This window comes from Phodopus roborovskii, unplaced genomic scaffold (assembly GCF_943737965.1).
Source record: "Phodopus roborovskii unplaced genomic scaffold, PHOROB, whole genome shotgun sequence".
Taxonomy (NCBI): domain Eukaryota; kingdom Metazoa; phylum Chordata; class Mammalia; order Rodentia; family Cricetidae; genus Phodopus; species Phodopus roborovskii.
Window position 1 is genome coordinate 9795077 of NW_026126547.1, and position 24298 is coordinate 9819374.

The 24298-nt window shown below is 42.7% G+C and overlaps 1 protein-coding gene across 2 annotated transcripts in view; it reads left to right on the forward strand.

The window, feature by feature from the left end:
* Egfr (epidermal growth factor receptor) overlaps window positions 1–24298 on the forward strand; it is a 172597-nt gene that overhangs the window by 141155 nt on the left and 7144 nt on the right. For both annotated transcript variants that reach the window (XM_051200645.1, XM_051200646.1), the window contains exons 16-23: window positions 4112–4147; window positions 6949–7090; window positions 8237–8359; window positions 9988–10086; window positions 13620–13805; window positions 21523–21678; window positions 22594–22669; window positions 23851–23997. In XM_051200645.1, the coding sequence (XP_051056602.1) occupies window positions 4112–4147; window positions 6949–7090; window positions 8237–8359; window positions 9988–10086; window positions 13620–13805; window positions 21523–21678; window positions 22594–22669; window positions 23851–23997 (965 nt within the window). The remainder of the gene's footprint in view (window positions 1–4111; window positions 4148–6948; window positions 7091–8236; window positions 8360–9987; window positions 10087–13619; window positions 13806–21522; window positions 21679–22593; window positions 22670–23850; window positions 23998–24298) is intronic.

Here is a 24298-nt window from a genome sequence, read left to right on the forward strand (position 1 = left end):
TATGGTGATGGAGATAGTGGTGGTGGTAGTTATGTAGCTGTCCAAAAGTCTCAGATTATGTAAAGGAAGCCAACATCTGATGGTGATGGGTAGGATAACAATGTTTCAACATTAGGGATAGCCTTGGTCTGAAATTCCATTTATCTTGCTGTACTTTTAAAATAATAGTTCTAAAACTCAGGTGTGGGTCCTGGAATTTACCATTTCTTTGGTAGTAATTTAACATTGTCCAATTTTCCCTGTGTGTGTTTCACCATGCTGGTTACATTGTTCAGTTTATAACATCTGCAGAGCCTGTAAGAATTACACTTTGCTCCTTTTCAACTTAGCCAATTCTTTGCATAAGCAATTTTGGAACAGATTCCTTAAAACATTACTACATGAGCGGTATACAATAAATGAACACCTCCCTTTTCTCTGTTTTGGAAATAAGTATGTGTGTATGTTTCTGTCTATGACTGTGTACTGTTGGCCCTACGGGAACCTCAGAAGTCACCAAGCAGGAGGAATTGTCAATATGAGTCTCTACCTTGAATAACAGATAGTTTTCAAATAACGAAAGATGAAATTTGTTTATAATGTAAATTAAAATTTTTTATTTGTCAGTTGGTCAGATGTTTTTCCTAATTCTATATCAGATGAAGAACATATATATTTTTTTAAATAGTCTTGCTCTTATGACCTGTATTTTATCTCAAAATAATTAATCACATAGAATAGTTTGATTGAAATATATTTACTTTTAAAATACGGTGAAGTGTTGATGGGGACAAATGAAAATGAGGGAAACTTTCTCTAGTTAAAATTTATGATGTATATATTATCAAGCACACTCTAATTTTCAAAGAGAGGGTACTGGGTGGTGCTTTCTCTGTTTTCATGGAGAAGGAAATATTTTATGGGACTCAGAGATCTTCACAATTTATGAACCACTCATGTTAAGAGCTAGATTACCCATAAGGACCCTACGTGACTCCAAGAGCCACAACTGTGCCCATCTCAGAATTTGCAGGGACACTTGAGGCACATACATCTTTACATTGAACCTTACTTTCATATTAAAGGGATATTTTCTTGACACTTTTACCCTGATAAACAGAGTTCCACAAGAATTTGTCCATTTCAGTTGTACATCCCAGTGCAATTGTAATTATAAATTTCTTGCAATGAAGAAAGACTTGAGTGGGACACAGAATATGACAGAAGTAGATGATATGACCTCTTTGACTTTCCACCAAAGGCAAAACACAAGGGAGTACATTGTCAGCTTCCCCACTGGTTCCTGAATCTTGTGATGCCCCAATCCTTCCCTTCTGCAGCATCTGTTCTGTCACTGTCCCCGTTGGTCATCCTGTTACATGGGAACTGGTTACTCTTTCCCTCTGAGCTCACTGATCACAGCTTCCTGTTGACAATCAATGGCAATTGTCCAGTGTAGCTTTCAAGGGCTGTATGAAATCAAGCAGCTTGTCCAAATTGTCAATCCCCTCAGCAGGCGTGGGCTCCCGGTGTTTTAAATTCAACAATAAACAGACCGCCAGAAATCCTATTTGAAGGAGAGCCTAAGTGACACCAGAGAAGGCTTCCTATCTTTCTCTGACTATCTTTTGTGTATCTACAAGGAAACAGCCAGGCCTCCTGGTGTAGCCCACTACTTATAGATGGAATGCCAGCAAGTTTGGTTTATGAATGCAGGACCAAAGGCATTGCACATGGCTTTATTTTATAGCAAGGAGTCAGAGGGGAAAACCCTCAAAAATCCAAGAAAATCAGAAGGTAGAGATTAAAACCTATTCCTGTCTTGAGTAATTCCAAATATGGTCTTTGTCATACTGCTCCCTGTCCTTACAGGCATTTGGTGCCAGCTGTGTGGCAACTATTTGGGGTGTTACATTTCACTGATGACCTGGCTGCTTTTTTTTTCTGTTTTTTTTTTCTTCTTTTACATATCAATCCCAGTTCCCCCTCCCTCTTACTTTTCCATGCCACTCATTAAACCCCCCATCCCATCCCTCATCCACTCCCCAGGGTGAGACCTTCCATGAGGGATCATCAAAGTCTGTCAAGTCATTTGGGGTAGGGCCTAGGCCCTATCCTGTGTTTCTAGGCTAAGGAAATATCCTTCCATGGGGAATGGGCTTCTGGAGTCCATTTGTGCACTAGGGATACATCCTGTTTCTACTGTCAGACATCACTTAAACTGCTCAGGTCTCCTCACTTTCAGAGGGTCTGAGTCAGGCTTATGCTGGTTTCCCAGCTATCAGTCTGGGGTCCATGAGCTACCCCTTGTTCAGGTCAGCTATTTGTGTGGGTTTCTTCAGCCTGGTCTTGACCCCTTTGCTCATCACTTCTCTCAGCAACTGGATTCCAGAAGTTTAGATCAGTGTTAACTGTGGTTGTCTTCTTCTGCTTCCATTAGCTAGTGGATGAAGGCTCTAGGATGGCATTTAAGGTAGTCATCGATCTCATTACCAGGGAAGAGCATGTAAGATAGTCTCCCAGCTATCCCCACTATTGCTTAGTGTTAGTTGGGGTCATCTTTGTAGGTCTCTGGACATTTGCCTAGTGCCAGATTTCTCTTTAAAACTAGAATGGCTCCCTATATTATGGTATCTCTTTTCTTGTTCCTCTATTCTTCCCCCTGACTCAATCTTCCTACTCTCTCATGTTCTTCTCTCCCCTCCTCTTCTCCCCTTCTCTTTCTCCTAACCCCCTCTCCTCTCACTGCCCTCCTGCTCCTAATTTGCTCAGGAGATCTTGTCCCTTTCCCCATCTGTGGGGGACCATGTTTGTCTCTCTTAGGGTCCTCCTTGTTTCCTAGCTTCTCTGGCAGTATGAATTGTAGGGTGATGATCCTTTGCTCTATGTCTAAAATCCATATATGAGGGAGTACATACTATTTTTGTCTTTTTGTGACTGGGTTATTTCACTCAGGATGGCTTCTTCTAGTCCCATCCAGTTGCCTGCTAATTCCAAGACTCCATTGTGGTTTTTTATTTTATTTTGTTTCCCCACTGAGTAGTACTTCATTGTGTAAATGTGCCACATTTTCTTTATCCATTCTTCAGTTGAGGAGCATCTAGGGTGTTTCCAGGTTCTGACTATTACAAATAATGTTGCTATGAACATAGTTGAACAGATGTCTTTGTTTTATGGATGTGGATCATTTGGGCATATGCCTAAGAGTGGAACTGCTGGATCTTGTGGTAGACTGATTCCCATTTTCCCGAGGAACTACTATACTGATTTGCAAAGTAGCTGTGTGAGTTTGCACTCGCACTAGCAGTGGAGGAGTGTTCTCCTTTTGCTACATCCTCTCCAGCATAAACTGTCATTGGTGTTTTTTATTTTATCCATTCTGACAGGAGTTAATATTGTATCTCAGGGTTGTTTTGATTTGCATTTCCCTGATAGCTAAGGATGATGAGCACTTTCTTAAGTGTCTTTCAGCCATTTTAAGATTCCTCTATTGAAAATTCTCTATTTAGTTCTGTACCCCACTTTTTAATTGGATTATTTGGTGTTTTGGTGACTAACTTCTTGAGTTCTTTGTATATTTTGGAAATCAGCCCTCTGTCAAATGTGGAATTGGTGAAGATCTTTTCCCAGTCTGTGGGCTGCTGTTTTGTGTTATTGACTGTGTTCTTTCCCTTATAGAAGCTTCTCAGTTTCAGGGGGTCCCATTTATTAATTGTCGATCTTAGTGTCTGTGCTACTGGTGTTACATTCAGGAAGCTGTCTACTGTGCCAATTCATTCATGGATACCTCCCACTTTCTCTTCTAAGAGGCTCAGAGTAGCTGGATTTTTGTTGAGGTCTTTAATCCATTTGGACTTACGTTTTGTACGTGGCAACAGATATGGATCTATCTGCAGTCTTCTACACACCATGACCTAGCTGCTTTAATGAATCACTCAAGAATATTTTCTGCCTAAATGAACAAAAATGTTAACTGAATTAATGTATTAAAATGTGTAACTACCCAACTTTGAGATCACTGTGGTTATAGCTATAAAAGAGTAATTTATCACAGTTGCTTTATGACAATGTGGAAAATTGTCAAATGCCAATAAAGTAGAATGAAAAAGATGTCTGTGTTTTTTTCCTACAGATGTGCTGGACCAGGTCTTCAAGGATGTCCATCAAGGTGTGTACCATGACTTTGAATCTGGTAAACCTTTGGGATCAATGACCAGAAGTCATTTCTGCTTTCTTTCTAGCCTTTGAGTTTCTTCCAAATCCTCTGGCCCAGCCACAGGTCTCTGGTTCTGTCCTCTTACCCTGTGTCCATTTGGTTAGTCAGTGATGATGGGCAACACTAGGGCCAGCTCCCTAAGAACTTGACACTGTGGACCAACTCATTCCATATATCTGTTTCTAGCTTTGCAGAAACAGCAGCCTCACTTAAGTCTTGTCTTAAGTATAGCCCAGGTGGTTGTGCCACAAACATGCTGTGAATAATTTGTTTTGTTAGATGACAAAGTTCCACCCTTGGGCATTTTCTCTTTTCTTCCTTCTTGAAACATTGTTCATCAAAGACAGTAAACTTCCCCCAACATTTTGTTTCTGATCTGTTTCCACTGTTGACCAAAATGCTGCCCTGAGAAAAGTGAAATTATTAATTTCTGTTTGCAGCCATCGTGCAAAAGTGATATCATCAGCCAACAGGATCTAGTGAAGAATTAAGAGTGTCTACAAAATACCTGTTTGATAGTCAGGCTTATCTCTCAGTTTTGGATATAATTTCAAATATCCCTTCCCTTACCATCTCTTCTTTAACTTCTTCCTATGGTGGTCTGTCCCTTCTAACATCCACTGAAACAATAAAATCAAATAACGCCTTGTCTTAGTCATGAGACCCTTTTGAATCCTACCTTCTTTCTGAACTTCCAAGGTTACTTAGTTCCAGCAGAGCTTCTCCTGTCTTCCTAAGCAACCTCTGTGACCATCTTATATGGTTTTCCATACAATCCCTGCCTTGAAAATAGTCAATGACCATTCTTTGTAATCATTTCTTTATTAACTGTTTTCTCTTCTAAACTGGATAACTGTTTTCTCTTCTAAACTGGTTACCTGTCTTTGCTACTGTTGCTTTTCATTTAACACATTCTCTGAAACAAATTATGCCTGGTATATTCTGAGTTTAACTTTTATTGTGAAAACTCATTAATTTTATTAAATTGGGGGGTTTGGTATATAGCTCTGGAAATGACTTGTACTCCCTGAGAAGGAAATGTATTCCATCTCATGATGTACAGGTGATGCAATTAAGACAGGTCTTCAAGGACTTTGGTACCTTATCTATATGTAAATAACACTGATAACAATTTTTTTGCTATTCGTTAACCTGAAAATAAAAATAAATTTACCAGGAACTCAAATGGAGGTAGAGTCTTAAGGATAATACACTTTCAGCCTAGCACCACCATAAAAGAAGTGAGAAAGAATCCTTAAAGATTAGGAGCTAGTAGCATTAATTCAGATAGTCCTTAGTGAGCTTGAAGACAGGACTTCTGATATTTCATCTTTCTGAAATTAGACTTCACCTTGGTGAAGTGGAGAGGTGAATGCATTCCTGGGTTTGAGGATATATCAGGGCAACACTTAAAGCAACAATGATGCTTTTGATATTTAAACTGGGTCAGTTTTTACTTCCATTGAGTTCATTCATAAAAAGATAGCAATGAAAGTAGAGGACCCTATGAGAGATCTCAGTTTGTGTAAGATCTCCTAACCTGGCCATAGAAAATTGTCTATTTCTTTTCAATTGTATGAATGTTCTCTTAGAAAGGACAAGAAACAAATTAATATAAAAAGAAGTATTAACTTCCACAACACAACCCTACACCTCAGGTCCAAGGAACATCATGGAAGGGGGAAAGAAAGATTGTTAAGAACCAGAGGACCAGGGTATCTATTGTCTTCTGTGTATGAAAGAAAGCTGCATTCTCAAAATATAGTTGTCTAAACTAGACCTGCACAATGACAGTACCTGCTGACATGCCAACATGGATGTAGAATCTCCACCCCTAGGAAAAAAAAAAGCTAAAGGCAACTAATGACTCCTAAAAGGAGAAATCAGTTTTATCCAGAGACAAGCCCCATGATAGGTCATCCAGTTTCTGTGGTCATCCCTAAACACAATACATATGAGCATATGAAAAACACTAAATGAACTCTGATGGCTGTACTCTTTGTGTGTGTGTGTACAATTAAAGAAGAGATCATGAATTTGAGAGGGAATGGAGGCACACGGGGGGGGGGAATTGGAGGGGAAATGGGAGGATTAGCGATGACGTAAATACAGTATTCACATATGAAATTCTCAAAAATAAAAATTAAACAGTGGTGTTGATGTCTGGATTGTTTTTTTAATTCTATATAGCATATGCTTTATATAATATATTTTTCTTCACTGATAGATTACAAAAATAATTATCATGATGAGAGAAGTTTAGATGAGACCTCAATTTTGTTATTTTGTTGTTGTTTTTGTGTTTTGTTTTTTGTTTGTTTTTTTTTTTGTTTTTGTTTTTGTTTTTTTTTTTTTTTTTTTTTGTTCTGTTGTTTTGAGAAAGGGTCTCGCTATGTAGGTAGCCCTGGTTGTCCTGGAACTCACCATGCAGAAGAGGTATACCTCAAACTCACAGAAGTCTGCCTGCCTCTGTCTTGTGTGATAGTTTTAAAAGCATATGCCACCAACTCTTGGCCCTGTGGAGACCTCAATTTTTTTTTAAAAAAATGAAAAAAAGTAATTGACTTGGGGCAAAGAAACTAAGAATGTTGGAAACCTTGTCTTAGAATTTAGCCCCAAGTCCTTTTGTGTCTGGAAGCCACACAGCATCCCGGTTTCTTAGATAATTTTAAATGTTACCTATGTATCGAAAAGGTGCAGGACATGTGTGAAATGCCAATTTCACCTTCTCTTATCTCTCAACTTCATTCCAGGCCCAAGATCCCATCCATTGCCACTGGGATTGTGGGTGGCCTCCTATTCATAGTGGTTGTGGCCCTTGGGATTGGCCTGTTCATGAGAAGGCGCCACATTGTCCGAAAACGCACACTACGCCGCCTGCTTCAGGAGAGAGAGGTGAGCAGTGAATCCTGGCTGCCTTGGGATCAGTAACGTCCTCATGTCCTCCATGACCCTCATGACCCTCGATTGCTGCAAAAGAGAAAAGAGCTTCCTCTGAAAACTTTCAGTGTAGAATGTTATATATTAGCCGGTGTTTTAATATTCTATCACTACAACAAGAGCTCACAATAATCCATGCAAAAAGAAGAGGTTACTTTGCCTCTAAGAGGTTCAGGGTTAGCCACGGGGCTAGGGCAGGAGTGCATGGTGTGACACATTGAATCCCCAGGGAGAGGGAACTAGTACCCTTCTGTCCCCACTGGACCTCTACCCCAATCACCAAGCCTCCTTGTGGGCTCAACTTCATGAAGGTCCCACTACTTCTTAATGGCGTCATGGCCCATTTTTAACATGTAGTTTTCTCATAGACACTTGCCGAAATCATAGCAGATAATTACCATTGTGAATTATTTGTTATAATGGAAGAACCAGAAAAAAAAGTTCAATTACACATAATCGGTTACATTTTGGTATCTCCATTCAACAAAACATTCATGTTTTTGGCATTGTCTTTCAAAACACAAAGCTGAGTGGAGGCCTGCCTAAAGGGTAGCTCCTGTATGTGTATCTAGGAAAGTAAGCCCCCATGATTGAGATGTTATTTGGGGGAAAGTGCCACTACACACAAGTGGTTGTTCCTTTGTGACTTCCCTATGGAATGCATGCTAAGCAATTAGCCAACACCTGTGTCCAGCCTGCATTAGAAGCCATTGGCTTTCATAAACATACTACTGTTATGGGCTCCAGAGATGATCCAGATGGTTATGGTTTAACATTTTCCTTGCTACTGTATTTCAATTAAAACTGATTGAGATAGAAACAGATATGGAAACAGTCTGCCAGGACAGAAAATCCAGTCCTCGAACATAACTGTTTTGTTAAACAGCTATATCAGAGGACCTGGGTTTCTCCTGTATATTACTAAGTTCCGAGGAAAAGGTGCATGCTCCTTTTGGACATGTGTGTTGAGTGTTTTGTACTAAGGCATGTCAACATGCTGTTGGCTGCTGGCCACTCTTGCTCTCAATGCATCTACCTTGCTTGTCACGTATTGTGGAATGCAGAGCTAGAAGTTCAGCTCTGCTCCCTTCTCCTTTGCAGCTTGTGGAACCTCTCACACCCAGCGGAGAAGCTCCCAACCAAGCCCTCTTAAGGATCTTAAAGGAAACAGAATTCAAAAAGATCAAAGTTCTGGGTTCCGGAGCATTTGGCACAGTGTATAAGGTAACATCCCTGGAAACATACAGGTCTTTGCTAGCCCTGTGAACTAGTGTTTGCCATGTTCTCCAACCCTGGGTGGGTAAATCAGATTCCTCAGCATTTTGGTGACTAAATCAACATCTGTCTGTTTTGCTGAAGGTATAGATATTGCAGTGTTACTCCAGGCTATTGAAAAGAATTTTTTTGTTAGCAATGTGAGACCAAAACATTTTCATAGATGTTGTTGCCCACTATAGAGGCATTGGTCGGGAGTGGAGCAGGTAGAAACATAGCTCTTGCATTTTTTTTGAACTGTCAGAATAGACCATATAATGAACATCTCAATCTGCTTTTTCTAGAACTATTTTTTATAATGTCTGACTCCAGTTAGAATTCTGAATGATCCATACTGCCCTTATAACTAGCTATATTGGCTTCTCTATCGCTATGATGATTACAATGACCAAGGAAACTTATAGAAGACTTTATTTTAGCTTACGGATTCAGAGGGTTAAAGTCCATAATGGCAGGGAAGCATGGCCACAAGTTGTAGGCTTGATGACAGAAGCAAGGAGATGAGTACTAACATCTTCAGATGCAAGCACAAAGCACTGAGAACAAACTGGAAATGGTGTGAGAATTGTAATCTCATATCACACCTGCAATAATGTGCTTGCTCCAGAGAGGGTGCCATACCTACAATTCTCCAGATAGTGGCATCAGCTGGGAACCCATATTCAAATATCCAAGACCACGGAAGACAGTCCTCATCCGAAGCAGCTCAAGCAGAGATTTCATTTTGCTTTGTTCTTAGTTTTTTTTTTCAGATAGGCTCTTACTATATATCCCAGACAGAGCTTAAATTCAATCATCTTGCAATGGTGCTGGGATTGCAGATGTGGGCCATTAAACCCTTTGGAAGTTTTATATGAATGTTTGTTTTAAATAATTAAAATATAATTACATCACTTTCTCCCCTCTCAGGCACCCTTTCTCTACCTTCTCCATGACTCTTACTCTCAAGTTCATAGCTCCTTTTTTATTATTGTTGTTAAATACAAATATATATGTGTGTATACCCATATAGAGAGACAAATATGTAAATACAACCATATGCCTCCATTTTTGTTATTTGTGTGTATATGGTTTCAAGGCTGATCTCTCTGCATTGGACAACCAATAAGGGAACTCATCTCTGGAAGAAGCTAATTCTTCTCTCAGAAGTCATTACCTACCTATCATTCTTTCTCTGGAGATGGGATTCCATGACATTTTCACCCTTAGCATGTCTATTGATACTGCTATATTCCTTTTTTTATGCATCCATTTCTAGGGGGAAAAACTTTCACATCAGACTTTCTGGTTTTCTGGCTTTTAACAATTTTTCTGCCCCCCCCCCTAAATATTCCCAGTTGATTCTGCATTGTGTCAAGTTATATAATGAAAGACTTCTCTGATATGGAGTGGTATTTGTTTGTTTTAACCTATATTATTCTAATTCTTAGAGCCTGATAGCTAAGAACCTCTAAGATATAATGAATCCCAGCACTGCTGATTTTGCAATACAGGGCCCTTGAAGATTAGAGTCACAAGGTAACATGTTGCTTGGCATGATGATTTCGGGTTAACATCAGCCTTGGTCTTCATCTCAGGGTCTCTGGATTCCAGAAGGGGAGAAAGTGAAAATTCCTGTAGCCATCAAGGAGTTAAGAGAAGCCACATCTCCAAAAGCCAACAAGGAAATCCTTGACGTGAGTCCCTTTTTATGTCAAGCTTCCCACACTTTCTGGATCTTAGAAAGTACTTCTTCTTCTTCCTGCTTGATTTTAAATGGTTTCCATCACTACATCATAAACATTCAGTTTTCATGTCTTCTCATCCTTCCTGATACAGAAAATACAGTTTCTCTAAGCCTCACCTTACCCCTACACCCCAAAGAATCAAAGTTTGGAATCACCATACTTCTCCCAGGGCCAATCTTGATGCTAATGTCTTAGTGTGTATTAGCTACCACAGTGACTGCAGGATGCACCCACAGCCCAGATTTTACAGAGGGAATGGAGGCATAGACTGCTCAGATTTCTATGGCTGAGGTTTGAAGTGAGTCACAATGTCGGAAATGAGCATTCATGTTCCTTTGCTGAGTCTGCACATCTTTGCAATGGCTTTTTATAAAGATGCCAGAGATCAACAGTGTGAAGCCTCCAGACTGTCACCCCACCTTCTGAGACCTCTCCCAACTAATTTAACTGTCATCTCCCTTGTTGCTGTCTGTCACTTTCTGGAGACATTAGGGCATTCTATGAGAGCATCTTCTTGCTTTGAATTCTACTGAATCCCCCCCCTACTTCTCCTATCCTTAGCTCACGATGGGGCTGAACCCAACTATAAAGGGGATAATACAAAGAGACCATCTTGGAATTGGATAGGGTCCACTTCGGTACAGCCAGGGCTCCCAATAAGATGTTGAAAATCATTCTTATTTTAAGACACAAGGTTGAAAAGAAAAGAGGAAAGCTTAGGGAAGCCCACGCTGCCCATTCCTGTGAAAGATGGTACATGAATGCAGTGTCATAGAGAATCGTGCATGCTGACAATACACCTGTCAAGCAAAATCATCTTTCATTTTAAAGCTTATGAATCAGTGCCAAGTCTTATTCATATAACCAGGAGGACAGTGGCTTGAGAAGGCTTTTTACTTATAGACTATCAGTTATCCTTGTTAAAAACAAATCATTTTGTCAACCTTGATTCCTTAGCTGGTGCTTTAATTCATTATGGATGCACTAAGAAATTATACCAATAATGTGGATTTGAGCAGTGTTTATAGGCAATAATATAGGGACAGCTTACAGTTTGGAAATATTCTGAATGACAGCTATGGTCCACAAAGGAGGCAGGAGATGTGCTTGGGGTGGGACGGGGGTGCTTAGAGGTGACTATATTGCAGGCATAGAAGTCAAGTACACCCGTCGTCAGAAGGACCCTGCCCCACTCCTGCTCCTGGACCCCTTCCTCTCTCCATTGCCCTTGCAGCTTCACTTTTGTAACCTTTGGTCTTGTCCTTGTGTGCCCGCTGTTGTGGCTGTGGCAGGTAGTGCATGATAGCCTTGAGGCCTTCCTGGTTGCTTGTCATGAGGCTGCAACTGCCAGACACTCAGAACATCTTCTGTGCAGGCCCGTATGCTGTTGCTGGAAAGCTCAGTGAGGGCGAGGGCACTGAGGGACTGATTTCTGCTGAAGGAAGCACGGCCTGTGGTTCTAAGGCCAATTTCAACAGGGCACTAAGCATAACATCAGTCAGCATTGCCACAAGAACAGCCCACTATGAACGTATTTTTAAAGACTGACATGCACTTATAAATGGTTCCAGTAACCCCATACTCTGTGGTCCAGCTCCCCTGTCATGGCGCCTTTAGTAATGTAATCAAGTGGTAAAGATTTTTAAATGTCAGGGGTCCCACCCTTTCACTTTTCTTAAAACTGGTTATGTGTATGTGAGTTTGTGTGTGTGTGTGTGTGTGTGTGTGTGTGTGTGTGTGTATGCATGAGCACATGTATACACACTCATGAGCTCATATGCATGTGCACATAGTAATGGAATGCCCTGAGATGTATGTTTCACGGCACGTGTGAGGAGGTCAAAAGATGACTTGTGGCATTGGTTCTCTCCTTATGCCTCTACACAGGCCATGGGCTCCAGGGACTACACTTGAGTCATCAGGTTTCCACAGCTAGCACCGTTACACTGAACCATCTCGCAGACCTGCTACCATTCACTTTCAACTTCAGACTTAGGCTTCTCAAGGAATGTAGCATCCATCTCCTGGAACCCTTTGCCCTCATTCACAACAGATAATTCAGAGATGAGTGAGACAGCAAGGAAGGATCCAAATGTCATATCAACAATACAGACGAATAATGGCTTTTCAGGGTCACCAAAGCCTCAGGGACAGACCGCCCTGCAGTGGGACTGGGACAGATGCCATCAGGGTCTCCCTGCCTGCTTGCAGCTGGTTCAGAGACTGTTGTGTTGAGGGATACCAGGCATATTTGCTGCGGGTCACAACGCACCTTCCCAACTTCCAACATAAACAGGGAAGAACAAAGCTCACTTTAACGTGCACACACGACTACACAACACTCCCATTGTGCTGAGTGTGGGCAGGAAGTGACAGCCCAGCTCTGTTTGTCTATCACATTTTAGCAGGACCAACTGGCAGGGCTCCAGGCTCTGTGTGGCCTGACACCCACGCCCCCTGCTCTGTTCCTGTCCCAGTCATGGTCAGCCTATGGCAGTTGAGCTTCTCAAACTGCTCCACTTTGCAGATGTTTTTCTCTCCCTCTAAAATGAATACAATATGTGCCCAAATCTCAAACACATCTTGAGAAAATAGGCACAGCCAGAGGATTTCTGTGCTGTTATGATTGTACAGCTTCCCAGACCCAGAGGAGAGACGTGATTCGTGCTTTTCTGGCAATCCCACGGCCTAATAATTTTTCCATATACTTTCCAGTTTAAATTTAGGCCAGGCAATGGAAAGAGAATGTAAAAGAGATTTGTATACTGCAGCATACATGTGTGAGTGTAGGGGGGTATACGTGGATGTTTCTGGAATATATATATATGCATCCTGATGCATGACTGTCCACTTCAGAGGCTGGGACTGGAACACTGAAAGCACTTCTCCAGTTGATCTTTTCAGGGGTGTGGTGGGCAGGTTTCATGACCCAAATGCCTTCCCACCATTTAGTCTGAATCAAGTCTGCTTTGTTGAGAGGGAGATCTTCCTCTAGACTGCCTGCTGGCTCAGGGATCTCTTCTGCAAAATAGGGTCTCTACAGTACCTGTGACCAGGGCTTCTGATGAAGTGAGCAAGTCATTGTCCAAGACACACTGAAATCCAAACCCAAACAGCATCATTAGCCATAGGGTGTAGAGTGGAGGGTCACCTCAAGGAAGCTACTAGCAGTCCCTAAACTCTGACATATCAGGATGGCTTGGATCCCTTTTCATCAATGCGTTGTTAACAGCAAATTCCATTTGGGTCTTTTCTTGTCAAGCAGACCTCCAACATGCAACACCTACAGAGAGTCTGCCTCCCTCAGTGTAGTGGCATTTCAGAGCCTCACATAAATGTCCCTGACACTTGTATGTACAGAGTGCACAGTTTGAAATGCAAAACAAAGTCATTCTTTTTTACCTGGAAAGGGATCCATGTATCTCTCCCATCAGTCACTGCCACGAAGCAATTGTAATACATCTGTTGTCCTTGCCTTACAGGAAGCCTACGTGATGGCCAGTGTGGACAACCCTCATGTATGCCGCCTCCTGGGCATCTGTCTGACCTCCACTGTGCAGCTCATCACACAGCTGATGCCCTATGGATGCCTCCTGGACTATGTACGAGAGCACAAGGACAACATTGGCTCTCAGTACCTACTCAACTGGTGTGTGCAGATTGCAAAGGTAAGCACAAGAGGAGCTTGTGGCAAATGAGAAGCCAGTGGCAGGCTTTAGGAAGCAGGGTCAATGTTCCCATGTAATACAAAGTGCCTTGACCTGCTGTACTCTGTCCTGGTCTTCCAAGAGTGACAGTGATCATTACTAAGAGCACATACAAAAGCACTCTGGCCAGGCAGTGGTGGCATGGGCCTTTAATCCCAACACTTGGGAGGCAGAGGCAGATAGATCTCTGTGAGTTCTAGTCCAGCCTGGTCTACAGAGTGAGTTCCAGGACAGCCAGGTCTGTTTCTCGAAGAAATCCTGTCTCTAAAAACAAGAACAACAACAAAAAAGATGGAGATGGTTTGGACATGTGGGCAGATGGCAGGCAAGGGCTAGCATAAAGCCTGATACTCGTGTTACGAGTAGTTTTTCTGGCATACACTCATGTCTAATGAGACCAGCAGAAGGGCTACTTCAGCATTCCCCACCACAGGCATAGACCAAAGCCAGAGAGTGGCTGAGGGAGCACACATCACCTCCATTCCCACAAACTGAAGATGAGCACAGAACAACAGACCAAACATTTAACTCTCATGGGCTTCTAAAGGATTCAGACTTTCATCTCAAATTTCTCCCATGTCAACCTCAGCCCTGCGTAATATCTTGGCACCAAACTTGGAAAGTTTGGTTTGTTTTCTAATGGTAATAGCACATTTTTACATGGCTGAATTAGAGGAAATTGTGGTATATTCTGGTCTCTAAGTATATGTCACCACTCCCATCCTCTTCTGACAGTTGAGTAAGTTGTTGAAGGGTGTGCAAGGAGCCACAGGAGCAGAGGCAAATGGGCTCCCAGATCTGGGCCATTTCTTACTGTCTATAGGCCCTGCTCAAGGTGGCAGCTGCTCCTGGCATATAGGAAGGTGTGCTGAAATTGCCTCACCCATCTAGGGACACATAAGTTCATGAACGTGTGACACAAGACCAACTCTTTCTGAGAGCTGTGGCAAAGGATGAGGCCTGCTCCCTGGTATGAAACTCTGGGCCATGCTGGAAAAACATCAGTCCCCTCCCCGTTGATCCAGAATGCAATATGTCTTTTATTGTGTCATCTGAGAAGATGTCTCAGCCACTCATTCCTCTCTAGCTAGGATGGCCATAGGCTTTGGCTGCTGCCAATTCCCATTCTTCATGCTCTGAATAGGATATATGAGTTAAGTGATGACTGTTAGAGAGTATTTCTAGAACAAGGTCATGTGTGTCTGAGTTGCTATGGATTTCTGTTGCTGCTAAATGCTTGTTACTTGCGTGTGGTTTCTTTGTATTGCCACAATAAAGTCCTACAGATTTGGTGCCATATTAAAAAAAAAAAAAAAGCTTTTCCCCTCATATTTCTGGAGGCCAGCAGTCCAGCATCAGGATTTCTGAGAGGCACTGGCTTTAAAGGCTCTTGGGAGGCTGGTGACTTGCTTCTCTGAGCCTCTGGTGTCCCCAGCATGCCTTAGTCTGTGGCAGCTTCACCGTATTCTCTGCTCCTGTCTTCATCTGGCTTTTTTCCCTGTCTCTGTGTCCAGATGGCCCTTTATTTTCACATATAGATGCAGTCACTGGACAGCAGATTAGTATAAACACTAAGTCAGCAGATTTTAAATATCCTCACCACAAAGAGATGAGGTTATGGCTATGCTATTCAGCTTGTCTCGTTTTCTCCACATCAGGTACACTCACAGAAACATCAAGTTGTAGCCCATAAATATATACAGAAAAGAGGTGCCAATCATTGGACATAGAGCTCATCCTAAATCCTGGTTGTTGCACTTCAACATCATTAAGTAATTAGACTTTCCAAATCCTGTTTCCAAATAAAGTTCCACTCTGTAGTTCTAGAAAGATGTGAAATTTGGGGGACACTGTTCAATCTCCACTTCAGTAGCTGAGCTCTGCCTAACCCAGAATAGCTTTCACTAGATGTAGGATGGTTTCCAAAGACCTACCCGAGTCCTCACTCCCAAACCCTGGAATTCTCTCTCTTACATTTTCCTCCAAGATTCCCTGAAGCAAGACATGATGCATTGCTTCCTCAAGTGGCCTCTTTGTTTACTCTGCTCCCTTAATTTCCACATGGGAAGATGTGGTTTTTTTTCTTGAGTTTGTGGCTGCTTTCCCCCACTGCATCCCCAGAAGGGGCAGGGCTACCAGATTTCTATTCTCCCAGAGATTTAGCATTTCAGCTACCACAAAATTGGTCTTCTTAAGGATGTGGCATAGCTCAGTATAGAATTCCTGCCTAACATGTACAAGACCCTGGATTCCATCACTCACGTGTGAGCACACACACACACACACACACACACACACACACACACACCCTCCAGGTTGGCAGAAACCCTTCAGGTTGGCAAATGGACCAATGAGACTGTAATGATAACATCATCCTTTTACCTTGACAGTCTGTATGACTTTTGCCCAAACCAAAAGAGAATTGCCTTTTCAGTAAACTATAAAGTCTTGATTCTGGCATTCATGAGTTGGGTAAGTGGGGTAATCTGCTCAGTCTTCTTCAGCTGCTGAGTGGCAATGTGCTCTGTCACCCATCTTCTTATATGGTAGGATAGAGAACAGCCAGCCTGTCACCTACCCTGGGTTCCAGTGCACATCTGCTGCCCACTGAATGCTCCTTCTTTCTTCTCTTCTCCCTCTGTCTAAACAAGGACAGCAGTGACTGTAATCAATCTAACTGTAACCTGATGTGTTGTTTGCATCTAGATGTCTATCAGTTTGACTTTACTTGAAAATAGCATCTACTAGCCCATGCTTTCCTGTCTCTGCTTTTGAGCTTTTATCTCCCTCTCCCTGAACCTTCACATTTACATGGGAAGTTTGAGTGACATCTGAAAGCATGATGATAGAGCCTACCACAGATAGCAATTCTGCATTGTGTGGGTACCACTCAAGCATGAGCCGCCAATGTTTCTGAGGTTCGACTAGCTCTTAAGATAGTCTTATATATAATATTTGTCATAATATAAGCCTGTTATTTAAAGCCACAGTTGTGCCATTATACTTTTTATTATTCTGATTGCAAGTCTTTCTATGTTTGGGACAATACACTCTTGGTCTGTGGTACTCCTGCTTGGGAACGCATAAGGAAACGTTACTGTGCCACATTGCACTAGCCAAGTGGTGGACCACACACCCCTGAAGGGAAGAAGCATAGTGTTTTCCTGAGTAATCAGTGGCATTAGTGGCAACACATCTCAATATTAACAATTTTCCTTTTACAAGAGCAAAGAAAACTTCACAGAGGCATTCAGTAGCTGAGCACAAACTGAAGTCCTAACATTTCAAAGTCTGATCTACTGACTCACAAAAACCTCCATCAACCCACAGAAGTATTGACCAGCTTCAAAAGTTTTCTAGATATTGGGTCATTGTCTGAGCTAAACTGCCAAGAAACTTACAATGAAGGATGTGAGGGAGGGAAAGATAGAGAGAACGAGGAAGCAGTTATGGAAGAAACCAGTATAGGATTGAAAGACTATAAGAAAATTATACTCTCCTTGCCATTTATGGCCAAAATTGTTGCTCGTCTCTACATAGAACCTGTGGAGTTCTGGAAGAATAAGTTAGAGAGAGCTAGGGAGTCTCTCAAGCTCCTCCTCACTCCAAAGTTTACTGCAAGCTTCCACTTACTGGAATGAGCTGCTTAAGCCTGCAGGCTTCAGAGGAGGATTGTGCTTTAGCATTTGGGTGGACTTCCCATCTCAGTGATTGGCAACATCAAACTGGAGAGTGGTCCAATGCACCCACTACTCCTGCCCACAGAAAGAAGGGCTATTAAAATCCATTTGCCTTCAAAACACACACACACACACACACACACACACACACACACACACACACACACACCTCATAAATGACCCTAAACACTACAACAGTATCCATGCTAAAAGGACCAAATATTAGCTTTCTTTTAACTATGTTAAATCTTGTCTTCCATCCTTAATCCTAAGACATTATGATTAAATTTAAGCTGTCAACATAAACTGATACTTTTACAGTGTAAATGTGAAAAGCACATTCGCCAAAGTACCGCAAGTATCAAAACGAGCGATTAGCAGCATGCACACTTGCTTGCATGTCCACATTCTTTTCCTGCACTTGATGCTAAAGCTCAGAAACACTGTCCAGCTGTCTCCCAGCTCTGCTCCCTCCTTGCACAGGAAAGTGTGGGGGCCACTAAGTCTGGGATTATCCTTATCATGGTTTCTAAGGCAGAACAGAAATGGATCCTGCTCTAGCCTCTCTGAACTTTGCCCAAGACATGTGGGATGTACAACCCTTGGGAAATTGGTCTTTAAACGTCACTCTGTACTCCCAGCCCTTTCTTGTTTTGTGGGGCCGTGTTCCATAGAGACCTTTGATATCCTTGTGAAGCATACAACTAGGTCAGCCCTTTTAAGCTATAGTTCCAGTGTGGCTCTTCTAGTTAGTTTTTTAACTTCAGCTTTAAAAAAAAAAAAACAAAACAAAATCTTTCTGTAGTGTAGCAACTAAACAAAAATAAGTATGTTAAACTCAATTAAGTAAAAAGAAGAACCAGGAAATGGTCGTCCCAAGAGGCCCCATGGGAGCCAGTGCTGATATTACTATTTAGATTCTGAGAGTTCATAAGCAGTATCACAGCTCTTATCTACAGTGACCTGTTAAAGTATAACCCTGTTGGGTTCTCAGATGGCCTCTCCAGCTGCCTTGAAAGTGTGGGCCAGAGCGAAGTGGATGGACTTTTGTCTATGTTCCGATGGATTTAATCTCTCTGTCCCCAGTTTACTTGACTTGTGTATCTCAGAGCATGTGGGCACTCTGTTCTGGCTTTTCCTAGACTCTTCTGAGGAAATATGTGTTTACAGTAAAGCTATGATGCTCCTTTAAAGCCCTGAGCCTGTGGGTGTGATGAGCCAGCAGGCCCCATGGCTTTATCACTCACACAATGACAGGGAGTTCTTGACACACCACCAAGTACTAGATTTTTGTTGTTTTGATTTTGATAGCATAGGCAGCTTTGGCCCAGCCAGCAAGTTTCATTCACAGACCACAGCAGGAGAAATTAGGACCGATCTCCATGGTGTCTGGGGATGGGGGACTTGTCTGAGAAGCAGCCTGTTCTAGGTCTCTAGCCAGTATCCCTGTAGGTAACCAGAGAGGCTGCTGCACTATGGTGTAGTTGGTGCATCCTCAGTATTTGACACTGCTGCTATCATCCATTAACAAGTACTCGAAATTGTGTCCCATGAACCAAATCCAGGTTGAGCATCTTACTGTTGTTTCAGACAGAGTCTCATACATACCAGGCTGACCTTGGCTTCAAGGGTAGCCTTGGACCCCTGATCTTCCTGGCACTACCTGTGAAGTGTTGACTAAGGAATGCACCACCACACCTGGCTCTCTCTTAATCATTTAAAGCAGCAAAATAAAAGTTAATACAGGTAGTTGTGTGGAGTTTGAAATGCCCTCTCAAGTTCTCCTTGTGAGTTTAATAAATGGACAAAAAACAAGAAGTTTTAGACAGAGGCAGAGGAGGAGAGCGGGTGACTGGTCCTCGGCATACAAACTAGTATGTGACTCATCACTTTAAGCCTGTGCAACATTCCCGTACTAATTCCTGGTGTAAAGAATGAGTAGGAGACATGGTGGAGGAGAATAGAAGACAGCAAAGGTAAGAGAGGGTAAGGATGGAGGACAGGCTAGAAGAGAAAAGAGGCAGGGAAGGCAAGAGGGGACAGAGAGGAGGGGTGGGGAGAAAACAAGTAAGAACATTCTACCCAGACAGGTCAAGTGTTGTCACTCCTTTTCTAGTGGGGAAAAGTGCATCATATTTAGTATGTTGAATCCTTACTCTTATAAGACACAGGGGCACCAAAGACCAGAACAGCTACAGTTCCATAAATCACAGCAGTGGATGGAGCTGAGGAAGGAGGCAGTCTCTAAAGTACAATCAAAAAAGCGAAAGGGGCAGATAAAGTGAGTTGTGTGTTTGGAAATGTTTCTCTGGCTTCTGCTCCTCCCTGTCCTTTCAGCCCCATCCCACAGTGATTCCTAACTTGGAAGTACTAATCCAGAAAAGGCTTCTTCCCTTTTCCTCTTGCGTAGATGCGGGGACTCCTCGCTCTCATATCCTTGCACATGCAAATCTTCAATAAGAAACACATAAGCTGAACAGCACCTAAAATACGTAGGAATCTCCTAAATAATATGATAGGGTGTGGGATAGTTCTTGTTCACAAGACATGGACAGTGATTGTATTTCCCAAGGAAAAAAGGCATCAAGGGTTTCCAAACCCAAAGCTGAGTTTCTGATAGCATCTACTTTCTTGAGATGGCTGGTTCTGCCCTCAAAAAGTACATAATTTCATTCTGATAGGCTAAATCAGCAATGATCTTTTATGTGAGAATCTGTGGGAAAACAAGCAGAGACTTTGCCTGGATGTTTAGGGGGTGATAGGTGTACTCTGACAATGCACTAGAGTGGAGGTGCACCCACCATGGCGAACACACTGTGACTCAAAGAGTCTGTTAAAGTCTCACTTATTTCCACGGCATCCTCAGCAAGCCCTGCTCTAGGTAAGCTGTAAGGAGTAAGGTTTTTCTGCCCGCTGCCAGTCTTGTCCAGCCGCCATGCCAGCCCCAAGTAACACTGAGACTCTGTATTTGATATAATTCTGTTGGCCCGTTACTTGTTTCTTATCGCCTAGCTCTGTCTTAAGTATTAACCCATTTCTGTTAATCTAATATTTCCACGTGGTCTTCTTACCAGGGAAAGGGGCCAGCGTCTCATCTCCCCAGTCTCTCCATCTTGACTCCTCCCCACTACTTCCTCTTTCCTTGTCTCCTAGTCCCTCCTATCTTTCTTTCCTATTGGCCAACAGTGCTTTATTCATTAACCAGTATGAGAAACATATACATAACAGCATCTCCCATCAGTAAGCTCTGTACAGGAGAGTTTATAAAGCATAAGTCTGATGGGAAGTGGGAGATGGGAATTCATTGTGCGCCAGCCTGCTAGCTACATCTCAAGCATTATTTCTCTATTGCTATTATATCAGTGATTTCAACTGCAACAGAATACTGAGCAGCCAAGGAGGTGGTAAAAAGATGGTGTCTTGTAAAATATATTCAACACCCATGTCCTTTTAGTTAAAAACAAAAAACACTGGAAAGTAAAGATGGGCAAACTGTCTTTGTTGGCAGTGATTCACAGAAGACAGCCCAAGGAAAATGACAAAAGTATGCCTGAATTCCACCAAAGAATCCTGTTTTGCCATGGTCTAGCGAGATTTGCATTAGCCCCCTTAAAATGAGAGAGCTGATGCATGAGCCTCCAAAGGGCTCTGGGTAGGAAGCTGTACTAGAAGCAGACACCTTAGGTCTGTACCCAACAGTTGTATCTTACTGCACCCTGGCCTCTTCTCCATGTACTTTGAGTATCTGGCTGGTGGAAGGTCCCTGATCACATGTGGTTGGTTATAGCTCCCTTCACTTGTCATTCATTCATGATAATCACTAATGTTTATCAACTGCAACAAAGAGTGAAGGCTAACAATATATTCCCTGATGTGGAGCAGCCCAGGGATTCTTGTAGACTTCACCTTGAGTTCAGGAGTATGAACACCACATTCCCACAACACCGAGAATCCTCTGGATGGTTCGTTCCCTCATCGCAGGGCCCTCTGTGTTTCAGGGCATGAACTATCTGGAAGATCGGCGCTTGGTACACCGTGATTTGGCAGCCAGGAATGTACTGGTGAAGACACCACAGCATGTCAAGATCACAGATTTTGGGCTGGCCAAACTGCTTGGTGCTGAGGAGAAAGAATACCATGCGGAGGGAGGCAAAGTAAGACCTGATAGTAGATCGAGAAGTATTTCCCTGACAACCAGACCCATCCCCCTACTTGTCAGCTTGTGGGCAGCATTTGCCAAACACTCTGAGTGAGGTCCCAGCAGCTGCCACTATAACCCGGGGTCTAGTCAGGGTCATCCTCTACTTTGTGAGTGAAGTTTGGTGGGAGAGGTAGTGAAGAGGGAGACTCCCCACCCCCAGAGGCCAGAGAGAGCAAGCTCCCATCACTAGGTGACGTATTAACAACTGTTGAGTTCAACTCCCTTCTCCAGGAGGAAAACACCCTTCAAAAGACCAGCTGGGAAATATCACAGCTAATTTAGTAGTACCCTCTCTTGAGACTCATATTCAATAAGCTGTGTTGTTCTGGGAGTTCCGGTGAGTCCATGTGACTCATGCTAGGGACTGGCAGTGAGGGGGCTAGCTATCTTCCCTAGTATTGTTTTTCGTTCCTTCAGGGCCTTGTCACAGCAGTGGGGGGAGGTGCACAGCCCTACCAGAACCCCCCCCAGACGGCCCCCAGCCCTCCCTAACTACAACCCTCTGATCCTGATGACAACATGGCTCTAAATAGCATGTCAGCCTTGGTTATTGAAACCAAGCATGAACTTGGTTATTGAAAACATAACCAAAGTCTGGAAGCTAGGGCTGCAGGGAAATACCACAGCCTTAGTTCATCAGAATAGCCCATTGCCCCAAATGCCCTCAACTACAGCTTTCAGGAAGTGGCTCTGGGACCCACCTGTTGTCTCCTATATTTAACCTGCCCCCCCCCTACTGAGAAGGAGCCTGGCAGGGAGGTCACCTGGGTTTCCACATTAGTCATTTGAAATTACACCTACAGTGACAAGATTTTTTTTCTTCTGTGAACTAATCATTTTATTGCTGCTTTATTCACATCGTCCCAAGGTGCCTATCAAGTGGATGGCTTTGGAATCAATTTTACACCGGATTTATACACACCAAAGTGATGTCTGGAGCTATGGTAAGTCAAAACTCTAATGCTAATGAATTTGTACTAAGATTAAGCTGGTTCTTATTATTTGTTAATTGACATTATATGCTCTGACATGCAAGTGTTACCTTTCAAGACAGTGAGTTGTTGTCTATCTACTGTACTAAGAGAACCTGACAACAGAAATGAAGCTTAACCAACACACCAAGTATCACTAGAGACAGCCATGAATTCATGCTGAAGGGAGGGTCATAGGGGGAAGAGGACCAGAATGTAGGTTAAGCCTCTGCCTACAGGAGTCAAACAAATATAAGCTCTTGCTCTGGACTTGGCAGGAACTAAAGCTAGGCAACAAATGAAGCTTGGCAAGGGTGAACCATACAGATAACTGTAGGAAGTAAACGAGAACAGGAAAACAGTTACTGCTTGTGCGCAAGAAAGAACCCACCTCACCACGGCCCAATTCTTCTAAGTAGAGCGCAGCCATGCACAGGATTATGCTGCATCTGCACAGTGTGACCACTCTTGGCAAGCCTGCCTTGCACATCCTCCCTGTTACTTGTGGCCTCACGAGTAATGCCCTTGGTTGTTGTGTCAGGCACTTGACCCTTGAATTTGCCCCCAGCAATTCATGGAAAGGTTGGGAAACACTATCATTATGAAATACAACTCTCACCTCGAAGAGAATAAGGGAGGGTTTATTATGAACCAGACATGGGTGGTCATCACCAAGAAGCACAAATTCAGGCTGCCTGAACATCTCCTATGGAAACAGATATATCAGACTGTATTAGTTACAGGACAAATAACATTATATATAAAATGCTTTGCAGTTTACAGCCATATGCATTCAGTCCTTATTTCCACTACTGTGAGTATAAAGGCACTCAGGGCAGCTGGGTAAGAGGATGGACCTTGCTCTGTGGCAAACTCGTATTCCACAGCTGTCCGTATCTTTAAAGTTATAACTGAACTATTCCACTTATCAGTCAGCAACTATATGCCTCACATTAGGCTAGACATTTTATGAATAAGACCTTACTAGATCCTTGAAACCATGCTAATGGAACAGATGCTATTCTACTTGATAGGCAGACCAAAGTATCCAAACCAATGGCTCAAGGCTACAGAAACATGAGTTTTTCAATACTTAGCAATGATGACTAAAGATCATGAAGCAATAACTTCCCTTGCCTGCTCTGTCTGCTCAGGAGTCACTGTGTGGGAACTGATGACCTTCGGGTCCAAGCCTTATGATGGAATCCCTGCAAGTGAGATCTCTTCCATCCTAGAGAAAGGAGAACGCCTTCCACAGCCACCTATCTGCACCATTGATGTCTACATGATCATGGTCAAGTGTGAGTGACTGGGGCGACCACCCATACTCTCATAAATGGGCTTGGAAGGACATAACGACTCTTAGCCAAATATCCAAGGCTTTCGTTTCCCTGAAGAAACACCATCAATCTTTCAGGCGGGCACACAATTCCAGAAACATCATAAACACCTCCTGCAAACATTCTTTAGGAATCACTTGCTTGACTCATCCTGACCTCATATTTTCCCATATTTGCAAGCAAATAAACTAAAGTCTTTCATAAGCCATTATTCCAAAATATTCTATCCTCTGAGTTGCTCAATGACCTTACAAAGTTGCCT